This window comes from Solea senegalensis, linkage group LG5 (assembly GCF_019176455.1).
Source record: "Solea senegalensis isolate Sse05_10M linkage group LG5, IFAPA_SoseM_1, whole genome shotgun sequence".
In the NCBI taxonomy this organism is placed as follows: Eukaryota; Metazoa; Chordata; class Actinopteri; order Pleuronectiformes; family Soleidae; genus Solea; species Solea senegalensis.
Window position 1 is genome coordinate 503,195 of NC_058025.1, and position 13,156 is coordinate 516,350.

General features: G+C 41.5%; 2 protein-coding genes across 2 annotated transcripts in view; both read right to left on the bottom strand.

The window, feature by feature from the left end:
- The window catches only part of LOC122769402 (selenocysteine insertion sequence-binding protein 2-like), a 7,906-nt gene extending 2,350 nt beyond the window's left edge, over positions 1 to 5,556 (bottom strand). Inside the window, exons 1-18 of the mRNA XM_044025918.1 lie at positions 5,272 to 5,556; positions 4,143 to 4,243; positions 3,952 to 4,063; positions 3,821 to 3,866; positions 3,317 to 3,417; positions 3,169 to 3,247; positions 3,002 to 3,102; positions 2,744 to 2,875; positions 2,603 to 2,662; positions 2,424 to 2,504; positions 1,917 to 2,034; positions 1,665 to 1,822; positions 1,510 to 1,578; positions 1,332 to 1,428; positions 1,144 to 1,258; positions 828 to 1,048; positions 595 to 749; positions 287 to 452 (exon numbers count right to left, since the gene is read on the bottom strand). Coding sequence (XP_043881853.1) covers positions 287 to 452; positions 595 to 749; positions 828 to 1,048; positions 1,144 to 1,258; positions 1,332 to 1,428; positions 1,510 to 1,578; positions 1,665 to 1,822; positions 1,917 to 2,034; positions 2,424 to 2,504; positions 2,603 to 2,662; positions 2,744 to 2,875; positions 3,002 to 3,102; positions 3,169 to 3,247; positions 3,317 to 3,417; positions 3,821 to 3,866; positions 3,952 to 4,063; positions 4,143 to 4,243; positions 5,272 to 5,283 — 1,924 coding nt within the window. The 5' untranslated portion in view covers positions 5,284 to 5,556. The remainder of the gene's footprint in view (positions 1 to 286; positions 453 to 594; positions 750 to 827; positions 1,049 to 1,143; positions 1,259 to 1,331; positions 1,429 to 1,509; positions 1,579 to 1,664; positions 1,823 to 1,916; positions 2,035 to 2,423; positions 2,505 to 2,602; positions 2,663 to 2,743; positions 2,876 to 3,001; positions 3,103 to 3,168; positions 3,248 to 3,316; positions 3,418 to 3,820; positions 3,867 to 3,951; positions 4,064 to 4,142; positions 4,244 to 5,271) is intronic.
- A 141-nt stretch (positions 5,557 to 5,697) lies between these two features.
- On the bottom strand, positions 5,698 to 13,007 carry mfsd10 (major facilitator superfamily domain containing 10). Its single transcript, XM_044025225.1, has 13 exons — positions 12,849 to 13,007; positions 12,190 to 12,363; positions 11,887 to 11,983; positions 9,051 to 9,154; positions 8,816 to 8,974; positions 8,545 to 8,736; positions 7,234 to 7,336; positions 6,958 to 7,069; positions 6,769 to 6,877; positions 6,591 to 6,681; positions 6,357 to 6,404; positions 6,188 to 6,277; positions 5,698 to 5,895 (listed from the first exon to the last, which is right to left on the bottom strand). Exons 2-13 carry the CDS (start codon positions 12,349 to 12,351, stop codon positions 5,792 to 5,794), a joined length of 1,371 nt encoding a protein of 456 aa, XP_043881160.1. The 5' UTR covers positions 12,352 to 12,363; positions 12,849 to 13,007; the 3' UTR covers positions 5,698 to 5,791.
- Between the last annotated feature and the right edge of the window lie 149 nt (positions 13,008 to 13,156).

Sequence of the window (13,156 nt, forward strand, 5' to 3'; positions counted from 1 at the left end):
GACGTCACATGACCGCGCTGTGCTGTGTTTGTACGCACCTGTGACGTCACATGACCGCGCTGTGCTTTGCTCGTACGCACCTGTGACGTCACGTGACCGCGCTGTGCTGTGTTGGTACGCACCTATGACGTCACATGACCGCGCTGTGCTTTGCTCGTACGCACCTGTGACGTCACATGACCGCACCGTACTCGCTGCTCACGTACTTGATAGTTGGAACAGAAGTTGGACTGAGGCTGATGACGGACAAGTATGAGACTGTGTGTGTCTGACACCAGTGACTCACTGTATTCTGGTTCTTCTGGATGTGTGCTGTCAGCACAAGGCTCCGCCTGGCAGCTGATGTGTAGCTCCGCCTCCTCTGCATGGTTCTTCTGCTCCAGACTAGACACCATCACGTCGTAGGCTCCTCTGGCTTCAGAAGACAACTCGATCATCTTATGGTAGTGGTCCTGCACACGAGACACCATCAAACGTTTATTGATCAGGTATTGATGATGAAGTAAAATTTGTTTCTGACATCTGTGTTATTGATATTATAGTATGAACATTTCACTTGGTTATTGATGGATTAGTTTGGGAGAGAATGGCGACCTGTGCACCGTCGTAGTTGAACACGCCCACCACACTGACAGGCACCGCCTTGTTGACACAGCGACCCAAAGCTTTCCTGGAGAGAGCGAAGACAAACGGTATTTCCTGTTCCCGACACGTGTCGATGATGGTGTAGAGCGCCTCGTCCAGGCCGCCTGTGGAGGGAGGGTCAAAGGTCACAGGTTGACAGTTGATCCATATGTAGAAGAACGCCTCTGGGACGCGGTCATTACCTTTGGACTGGACACGTTCACAGTTTGGCGAGATGATGACACATTTAACCTTCCTCAGTCGAAGGTGCTTGAGAACTTCACGCAGACCCATGACGACGCGACGCTTCATACGAGCTTTCATCGGATCCTTCTGATACAAACGGTCCTGGAACCGAACCAGTTCTTTCAGCAGAGTGACGACACAGTCGTCTACGTCTCTGCTCAGCATCTGACTGCAGTAACTGACACACACACACACACACACACACACACACTGAGTGAGATGGAGTGTGTGTCTGACTGTTAATCCCACAGTTAATCCCACGGTTAATCTTACTCTCTGAACCTCCTGCTGTGGATGTTGACTGTGCTGACGCAGCAGGAATCATGTGACCTGGTTTCTTCTTTGTTGGTCTGATCTTCAGCTTCTTCACACGGACTCACCACTTCCTCTACAGGTTTGACAAGAATATCATCATCATCACCTTCATCATGTGTTCACAGACGTGTTGTTGTTGTTTTTACCTGTGATGTTTGCGTCTCCTCTCTCCTCTCCACCTTCACCCGTGTCTCCTCTCTCCTCTCCACCTTCACCCGTGTCTCCTCTCTCCTCTCCACCTTCACCCGTGTCTCCTCTCTCACCCACCCGTGTCTCCTCTCTCTCCTCTCCACCTTCACCCGTGTCTCCTCTCTCCTCTCCACCTTCACCTGTGTCTCCTCTCTCCTCCAGCAGGCGCTGCTGTTTCCTCTCCTCCCGTTCTTTCAGAATGACCTGTGAGGACATATCTAAGTATGTTAGTTAACTTCACTAACCAGTTAACAGGTGATATCAAAGTGTGTGTGTGTGTGTGTGTGTACCTTCTTCAGAGCTGTAGGTTTCTTCACTTTAGGAACCTCCCTCTGTTTTCCTTTCTTCACCAGTGGACAGGTCGAGTCCAGAGGATTGTGAGCAAACTTCTCTGGTTTCTTCTGAAGAGAGGACGGCAGTTTGTGGACGACAGGAAGTCCTCCACCAACTTCACAGGGATGTTTCAAAACAATGGTGAGTGAGTGAGTGAGTGAGTGAGTGAGTGAGTGAGTGAGTGATGCAGATCAAAGGTGTTCACTCACCGGATAGAACGACAGCTTTATCTTTGTGACTCTGCTTCTTCTCCAAAACAGCAAACACGTTCCCGATGTCCAGCTGAACCAGAGCTTTGCTCTTTTTACCAGAAACCTTTTCTGTTTTCTACAAACACAAACAAGAGTCTGAGAACAACAGTCTGAAGACAACAGTCTGAGAGACAACAGTCTGAGAGACAAGAGTCTGAGAGACAAGAGTCTGAGAACAACAGTCTGAGAGACAAGAGTCTGAGAGACAAGAGTCTGAGAGACAAGAGTCTGAGAACAACAGTCTGAGAGACAAGAGTCTGAGAGACAAGAGTCTGAAGACAACAGTCTGAGAGACAAGAGTCTGAAGACAACAGTCTGAGAGACAAGAGTCTGAGAGACAACAGTCTGAAGACAACAGTCTGAGGACAACAGTCTGAGGACAACAGTCTGAAGACGACAGACTGAGGACAATAGTCTGAAGAAAACACGTTACATGTTACTTGTTAACAGTGTGAAAACACACACCTGTCCCTTTTTAAGTGTCTCCATGGAAACAGGTGCTTTGTCCTGGGTGGACAGCTGAGGACCTCGGTCTCTCTGCTTCTCCTACACAAACATCAACATTACATGTGCACATGTTTAAAGGGATAGTTCAGATTGTCATTCTGATGATGATGTGGTCACACACTGGGAGACAAACATACCTGAGTGCAGATGTTAGCGGAACAGCTGCTGCTCATCAAACCTGGAAACTCATCTTCATCCTTAAAGCAAAGAATTCATGAAGATTTAAAAAAAAAAAAAAAAAACTGATCTTATTTTCAAAATCCTGAAATTTGATTCACCTCAAATTTGGGAGGTTCCTGGTAGACGAGTGTTTCCCCCTCTTCTTCACCTTCTTTACTCTTCTTCTTCTTCTTCCTGCGTTTTTTCTTTGCTGTGGTGTCGTCATGGTGACGATTCAATGTTTCTCCTGACTGTAAAAAAAATATTTACGTGAACATGGTTCCATTAAAACATGTTTGTTACTTCAGATCATATGACTTTACATGTTTTAATTTACAGAAAACTCTGTTGATGTCACGTCACACTGATGATGTCACCTGCAAGCTGCTGCTGCCGTGGTTGGTGGTCTTCTCCTGAGGGAGCTGTTTCTTCGCAGGCTGAGATGCGACGTTGGCCCACGACGTCACCACAGTCTGACCTGTTCACAAAAAAATCCTCACTATGTGAATATAATACAAGTGAATAATGACACCAGGGAGTTTACCTGCTGAGACAGCAGGTGGGCGTGGCTTCGGGCAGCTCTGCTGTGGATCTTGAGGTGTTGGTGATCTTCTGGTCACAGACTGTTGAACAGACCATTAGCACCACACCACACACACAACTGTTGACGTCAAGTATCACCACTGACTCACCATCCTCTCTTTCTGACCAGCAGAGGGCGGTGACACGGAAGCACCCGACAGCTCCGGGAAATCACACATCTTCACCTCAAACTGGACGCAGCTCCTCTGAGCTGCAGATCCCAAAGAAACCATGATGACATCACCAAGACGTGAGTGAGTGCAGTGCGACATTGTAACCTCTTATTGTATAATCAGCAAGATCTGAAGAACCTGACGGATCCAGTTCTAGGTTCAGGTCAGACTCACTGGACCAACCCGAGTACGTGAGCATCACCAAACACATGAGTGACCGTCATTTCCACTGCATATGTCGGTATTAACTGAATTAAGACAATTCAGTGCAGCAGCAGCGTTTATTAATAAAGTTCTGTCTGTTGTTTGTATCTCAGTCGAACAGGAAGCAGTTTCACATGGAGCCATAACCCAGCAACAGAAAACAACACCAATAAAACCCTGTGAGATCATAAAGTAAAAATAACTTCACTAACAGAAGAATAAAACTGTGACAATCACCTCTTGCTTTTGTGCTTCTGTCAGCGTTTGTGCTGCGTTTTGATGCCTGTAAAAAAAGTAAAAGCACACAAATGAAATTCATGAAGACATTTAGTTAATTTTGAATTTGTGCTGGTGAAAGTGAAGCTGACCTTTGGTGCAGACGCCCTCTCTCTCTGTAGGAAATTATCTGTGCTCTCTCCAGCACTATGACTCCTCACTGTGTCTCCTTCTTTCCTTAATGCCATTGGACCTGAATGCTTCCTAAAAACAGCCAACATTCACAGTGATTGGAAGGTGAAGCCTCATAAAAGAGGTTGAATAAGTGTCATTAACATCTTACTCTGTAGAAATCTGTTCAGAAATGTGAGGATTTGGTAAAATGAGATGAGGGGAGTCAGCTGACGCCTTCATCGGTCTCCTCTGGTGTTTACTGTCAAAGTTCTGCACACAAATAAATAATTAGGATGGAAAGAGGTACTGACACACATAGTCACAGCTGACTGTGCTGTGAGCGCCCCCTGCTGCTGAGAATCAGCCCGCAGAGACACAAGGAAAAACAAAAAAACATGTCCGTTTAACGATATATCTAAATATGTTCATGTCCTTTTCTCACAGATTGTTCAAGATCAGATGACATGAATTCAAGCCATTTGTTGGTGACACATCTCCAAAGAAATAGAGGAGGCACTTCAGCAACCAGGTGAGTAATGACTGACAACTCCTTTCCCCGCCTCCCTGATGACCTATGAACTTGCAGTGTCGTGAAGTAGGGCTGAACGATTAATCAAAAAACAAAACAATCACAATATGGCCTACTGCAAATTTCAAATCGCAGGAGGCGCAATATTTGTTATAATCAAAATGTTTGTCAAATTTTAGATGAAATATTGACCTGACCCTTGAGAAACACATGTGCACAAACCTCACACAGTAATCATTTGAAATATGTTATTCAAAGGAAAATAATCATGAAGAAATTGCCATTTCCTCTGATATCACAAATCACATCGCAATTTCAATCAAAAACAATCGCAATTGATGACGAATTCAACCACGATGATGACGAAATCATCAGCCTTTGACCCACTCAGTTAGCTGAGCACAGTTAAATCAGCAAACTCACAGTTAGCTCAGTTAACTTAGTCAAGTCAGTTAGCTCAGTTTACTCAGTCAAGTCAGTTAGCTCAGTCAAGTCAGTTAGCTGACACTTAGCTCACAGTTTGCTGACACTTAGCTCACAGTTTGCTGACACTTAGCTCACAGTTAGCTGACAGTCAACTCGTTTTTTACCCATTAAATGATCATCGCGCTGACTCGTGTCCAGTGGTTTAGCTGTCACATGACGTAACTAACAGCTGTGAGTTAAACTCAGTACAAAGTTACCTTGTGCTCAGCCACATGCTTTATCCTCCGTTATCTTAGCTGTTAGCTCGTCAAACACATGCTGACTGGTTTTTTTCCACTTGTACCTTTTTTTCCATGTTCGGTGTTTTCAATGATGACGTCACGTCTCCTCGTCTTCACTCGGCGTGTCGTCAAAGTTCCCGTCGTAACAACGACATGTTGTTAGCTGAGCCGGCTAACCAGGCTAATACAGCTTGTTTGACATGACCGGAAACAGCTGGTGTACATGTGCCGCGAGGACACAGCGACACCCTCTACAGTACAGCGTCACTGCAAGTCAACTGGACATTCACACAAATACACAGGCTGTTGTTTACACCTGTGTAACAACATAAGATCAGAAGAAGAAGAAGAAGAAGCTGTCAATTATTATTCAAGTTCTTGTAAAAAGTGTTTCAAGACTTTTGTAATAATTATATTCAAATAAAAAGTAAATATTAAATCACACACAAATTAAGCACATGACAATACACAATAAATGTCTTTTATTTATTTGTATCAGCGCCCCCTGGTGTGAGAAATAAATGTATAAAATAAACTGTAATACTCTTAATCTTCTGTAGGTGTCATGACGTCACATCATCATCACTGCTCCTTTATCTTGGCTGCTGATGTCAGAAGAGTGATTGGTACAATGAAGGATGCGGCTGTGACGAGGAAACATGTCTGAGGTCCAGCCAGCCAGTAAACTGTGACACACACACACACACACACCAGCTTAATTTAAGAAAACAAACATATTTGATGAAATATGATAAAATAATTGAACATGACCGTTGATGTTATTTCACTGTGGGTTAATCTTAAACCTTTCTGACCCCACTCAAACTTTTTTACTTCATTTTCTTGTTATTTCTTTCTTGTATTGATGTATGTGAATTGAAACACACACAAAAACGCATAAACTAACACAATAACATATAAACAAACACAAAAACATATAAACTAACACAAAAAACACAAAAACAAACACATCCTCACCAGACGATGAGATCACTGGTCCCAACGCTCGAGCTAAAGCTCCTAAACTTCTCAAGATCCCCATCACTGTGCCTTTCTGAGCAGCTGAGCCTGCAGGTGATGACATCATCATCATCATCATCAATAAACAAATGTATGAAGTGATTATTATGAGAACATGAACACTCACCATGGTCAGAGACAAGTGTGGACAGACATGGAACGACGACAGCAGCAGCTGTGGACAGACAGAAGACAAACATGGATGAACAGAAGGAGGAGTTCGCCACTAGGGGGCGACACCACTGGTTGTAAAATAGAGAATTGAATGTAAGTCTAATTTAGTTATTAGTGAGTGAATGATCTGAATGACTAGTTTTTAATACAGATGGTAAAATATACACACACACAGTTATTTTCTTACCAAAGGAGTAAAAAGTCAGTCCGATGTAAAACACTGTGACGTTCCATGATAAACCGATGATGATGAAGGCAGGAATTAAAGTGATGATGGCCTAAAAAAAACAAAACAACGAGACACACTTCAGTGTGTGTGTGTGTGTGTGTGTGTGTGTGTGTGTATTTTAGTAGACTCCTCCCACCATTCGAACAGTGCTGATCTGTTTCCCAGGTTTGATTCTGCGAGCGAATCCTCCCTGGACCATCGCCATGACAACACCAATGAAGAAAAACATCTGCCCCTGCTGCATGCTGACCACACACATATACACAGTGTTCAGGTATGTGTTCATCACTCACTCACTCACTCACTCACTCACTCATGTGTTTACCTTGTGAAGTGAAATCTCTGATGCGTCAGAAAACTGAGTGTGAACTCCAGACCAGAGAAGAGAAAGAGGTAGAAGAAATAAACCAGCCCAAGAACCTGGAGCTTCTTCATCTCTGTCAACACATCAATCACTGTATCAATCACTGTTCAATCACTGTTCAATCACTGTATCAATCTTTATCATAGTTGTGTGTTTTTTTCATAAAGCTGAATCAGATCAGCTTCTTCAGTGTAAACCTCACACAAACTCTCATTCAGTCGTGTTCAAAACACTCACGCTGTTTTGGAGGCGGAGCTTCAGTGTTGGTCAGAGCAGAGAATTTGAACAAACAAACTGGATTTAGGAGACTGTTTGTATCTTTGAGGCTGGAAGACGACGCCTGAAGCAACATGAAGAACAACATGTGAAGAACAACACGTGAAGAACACATGAAGAACAACAAGTGAAGAACAACACATGAAGAACAACACGTGAAGAGCGAAGAACAATAAGAACTTGAAGAACAACATGAAGAACAACACGGAAGAACAACAGAACAACACATGAAGAACAACACATGAAGAACACATGAAGAACACATGAAGTGAAGAACATGTGAAGAACAACAAGTGAAGAACACCACATGAAGAACAACATGTGAACAACAATACTTGAAGAACAACACGTGAAGAACACATGAAGAAACACATACGAACAACACATGAAGAACAACACGCGAACAACAACACATGAAGAATAGAAAACACATGAAGAACAACAACACATGAAGAACAACACGTGAAGAACAATTCTTGAAGAACAACACGAAGAACAACACGCAGAACACATGAAGAAGAACACATGAAGAATTACATGAAGGAAGAACAACACGCGAAGAACAACATCGAACAACACGGAAGAACAAAGTGAAGAACACCACATGAAGAACAACACATGAAGAACAACACGTGAAGAACAACACATGCAGAACACATGAAGAACAACATGAAGAACACATGAAGAACAACACGAAGAACAACACGTGAAGAACAATACTTGAAGAACAATACTTGAAGAACAACACATGAAGAACAACACGTGAAGAACAATTTTTGAAGAACACATGAAGAACAACACGTGAAGAACACATGAAGAACAACACATGAAGAACAAATGTGAAGAACAACACGTGAAGAAGAACACATGAAGACACGAAGAACAACAAGTGAAGAACCATGAAGAACAACACGACAACAACACGAAGAACATACTTGAAGAACAACACGGAAGAACACATGAAGAACGCAACACGAACACATGAAGAACAACAGAACAACAACAACACAACTTGAACAGAAACAACACGGAAGTGAACAACACGCAACACATGAAGAACAACACGTGAAGAACAATTCTTGAAGAACAACACATGAAGAACAACACGCAGAACACATGAAGAACAACACATGAAGAGCAACACGTGAAGAACAACACATGAAGAACAACACGTGAAGAACAACACGTGAAGAACACATGAAGAACATCACGTGAAGAACAACAATCCCCCTGACCTGATCCAGACCTGCCCCTGACTCCCTTTGAGCTCACCTTGACTTCCTCCGTGAGTGTCTCTGGCATCATGATCCAGATAACGAGCAGATCAGCTGTGCTGAAGGCAAGGGCCAGCAGAGCGGGGGCGCTGTGGAGCCCATTTCCTGTCATTCTGGAGTTGAGGGCAAAGTACGCTCCCATCAAAGGCCCCACGGTGAAGCCCAGAGAGAAGGCCACGCCCACCATGGCCTGCTCTCATAAGTCATGGATACATTTAAGATGAGGAAATAAAGCATCAGTGAACAGAGTTAGAAATGTCCGGGCCTACCATTCCTCGGTTTCGAGCTTTTGGACACGGTAAATCTGCCACAGTGGCCATGCAGAGGCTGACGTTTCCTTTACAAACGCCACCGATGACCCGGAAGAGAAGGAACAAGCTGAAGCTGTGAGACACCGCCCACACCACGTATGACGACATCAGCCCCACCTGTGACACACGGCCCACGGTTACATCAGGGGGCGCCGCCCATATTCACTGACCTATACGTATATATGTGACTCACAGTGGTCAGGAGGAGCAGGGGGCGTCGACCATGACGGTCTGACAGAGCGCCAGTCACAGGTGAGGACAGGAACTGCAGCAGTGAAAACAACGACCCGATAAGACCTGCAGGGTCGTCCAATTACATTAATCTTTACTGATCATGTGACACAAAGACATAATCATGTGACACAAAGACATAATCATGTGACACAACAACATAATCCTGTGACACAACAATATAATCATGTGACACAAAGACATAATCATGTGACAAAGACATAATCACCTGACACAAAGACATAATCATGTGACAAAACAACATAATCACGTGACACAAAGACATAATCATGTGACAAAACAACATGACCACAAAGACATAATCATGTGACACAACAACATAATCAACACAAAGACATAATCATGACAAAAACAACATAATCACGGACACAAAGACATAATCATGTGACACAACAACATAATCACGTGACACAAAGACATAATCATGGGACACAACAACATGATCCTGTGACACAAAGACATAACCACGTGACAAAGACATAATCATGTGACACAACAACATAATCATGTGACACAACATAACAACATAATCATGTGACACAACAACATAATCATGTGACACAACAACATAATCACGGACACAAAGACATAATACACAAATACATAATCATGTGACACAACAACATAATCATGTGACACAAAGACATAATCATGGGACACAACAACATAATCACGTGACAAAAAAGAGATAATCACGTGACAAAAAGACATAAGCATGTGACACAACAACATAATCACGCGGACACAAAGACATAATAATGTGACACAAAGACATAATCATGTGACACAACAACATAATCATGTGACACAACAACATAATCACGTGACACAAAGACATAATCATGGGACACAACAACATAATCATGTGACACAACAACATAATCACGACAACATAATCACACACAAATACACAATACAAATATAATCATGTGACACAACAACATAATCAACAAAGACATAATCATGGGACACAAAGACATAATCAGACACATAATCATGGGACACAACAACATAATCATGTGACACAACAACATAATCATGTGACACAACAACATAATCACGTTACACAAATACATAATCACGTGACACAACGACATAATCACGGACAAATACATAATCATGGGACAACAACATAATCACGTGACACAAAGACATAATCATAACAACATAATCAATAAAAAGAGATAATCACGGACACAAAGACATAATCATGTGACACAACAACATAATCCGCGACACAAAGACATAATCATGTGACACAAAGACATAATCATGGGACAACAACATAATCATGTGACAAAACAACATAATCATGTGACACAAAGACATAATCATGGGACAACATAATCACGGACACAAAGACATAATCACGTGACAAAGACATAATCATGACACAACATAATGACGCGGACACAAATACATAATCATGTGACACAACAACATAATCACGTGACACAAAGACATAATCATGGGACACAACAACATAATCACGGACACAAAGACATAATCATGTGACACAAAGACATAATCATGGGACACAACAACATAATCACGTGACACAAAGACATAATCATGTGACACAAAGACATAATCACCTGACACAAAGACATAATCATGTGACAAAACAACATAATCACGTGACAAAACAACATAATCACGTGACAAAACAACATAATCATGTGACACAAAGACATAATCATGTGACACAACAACATAACGTAAAGACATAATCATGTGACACAACAACATAATCATGTGACACAACACACAAAGACATAATCATGGGACACAACAACATAATGACACAAAGACATAATCATGTGACACAAAGACATAATCATGGGACACAACAACACAAAGACATAATCATGTGACACAAAGACATAATCATGGGACACAACAACATAATCACGTGACACAAAGACATAATGACACAAAGACATAATCATGTGACACAACAACATATTCACGGACACAAAGACATAATCATGTGACACAACAACATAATCATGTGACACAACAACATAATCATGACACAAAGATAATCGTGACACAAAGACATAATCACGGACACAAAGACATAATCAGATCATGTGACACAAAGACATAATCATGGGACACAACAACATAATCACGTGACACAAAGACATAATCATGTGACACAAAGACATAATCATGAGACACAACAACATAATCATGTGACACAAAGACATAATGACACAAAGACATAATCATGTGACACAAAGACATAATCATGGGACACAACAACATAATCATGTGACACAAAGACGACACAAAGACATAATCATGTGACACAAAGACACAATCATGTGACACAACAACATAACACCATTAATCACGTGACACAAAGACATAATCATGGGACACAACAACATAATCATGACACAAAGACATAATCACGGACACAAAGACATAATCATGTGACACAAAGACATAATCATGGGACACAACAACATAATCACGGACACAAAGACATAATCATGTGACACAAAGACATAATCATGGGACACAACAACATAATCATGTGACACAAAGACATAATCATTGACACAAAGACATAATCATGTGACACAAAGACATAATCATGGGACACAAAGACATAATCATGTGACACAAAGACATAATCATGGGACACAACAACAATCATGTGACACAAAGACATAATCATGGGACACAACAACATAATCATGTGACACAAAGACATAATCACGTGACACAAAGACATAATCACGTGACATCAGTGAATGATAACTAACCTCCGAACAGAACATTGTTGTATTTCTTATCCAGAGGAATTCCAAGTGTTTCCCTGAAACAGTCGACGAGACTCTGCAGAGACTGATACACAACATCCTGTAACACACACACACACACACACACACACACACAGTTTGTTCTTGTTGCTGAGGCAGGGTTTTGTGTGACCATGTTTCTTTTTTATTGTATTTATGTAAATGATACTCGTGGTCTTAAGTCTGTGTGTGAAGCTTTTTTATAAACATGTTGTTCCATGTTTGCTTGTGTGTTGATCTGATGTTGTTAATAAAGCACAGTCTCACCCCGGTGTTTGCGTAATGATCCAGAATCGACGGCAGAAGAGGAAGAATGAGAGTGAAGCCGAGGAGATCGAGTAGCAGAACCACCAACACTGTCCTGATGACACGTGACGACCATGACGACACCATGCCACCATCTTTGTTTACATCAGCCATTTCTGACATAAACACCAAGCTCTGTTCACACACACACACACACACACACACACACACAGAACACTAATAAATGTGCTGTTAGAAACACATCTGTGTGTGTATGTGTGTGTATGTGTGTGTGTGGATCTTTTCCATGAACATTTCCTTTGTTTGAATCTAATTCTTAAAAAAACAACTGAAAGTTAAAAAAATGAATTAATTAACCATTTTAATTTGAATTATTTTGTTGAGTGTAAACAGTTTATAGATAAAATAATTAATTCATAAAACAGTTGTGAAATCATTTAATGTTTGAAGTTTGTGACGTCACAGACAGGAATGAGGAAACACTTCATCCACATTCACAGAAACTAATTCGTTCATAAACCAAGGCTTTTTCTTCAAAAAATGTGATGTGATTGTGTTATTGTTTGTGATTACAATCCGTTTAATATCGATCCATTCATCAATCAATCAATCGATCGATCGATAGATCAGGAAATAAAAGTTGTAGCGCTTTTACTCACAGTTTTCCCGCGGCAATCAAAACACGGATGAGCTAAAGAGGATCAGAGCATAGACCTGGACCCGGATCAGAGGTGGACCTGGTTCCTTGTCTTTATCATCACTTCACACCAGGAAACAGCAGAATGTGTTACTGTCACTATTTTCGGATGTTGATAAAGTTTCATTCAAACCTCGTGCTCACTTTATGTGACACGACTCAGCTCGTTTTTTTGTATAAAGGTTTGTTTTCTGTCATCTTCACATGATCCACTTTATATTCTTTATTTCATATACATACTGTTTACATGACTTGATATACTCTGTTTAC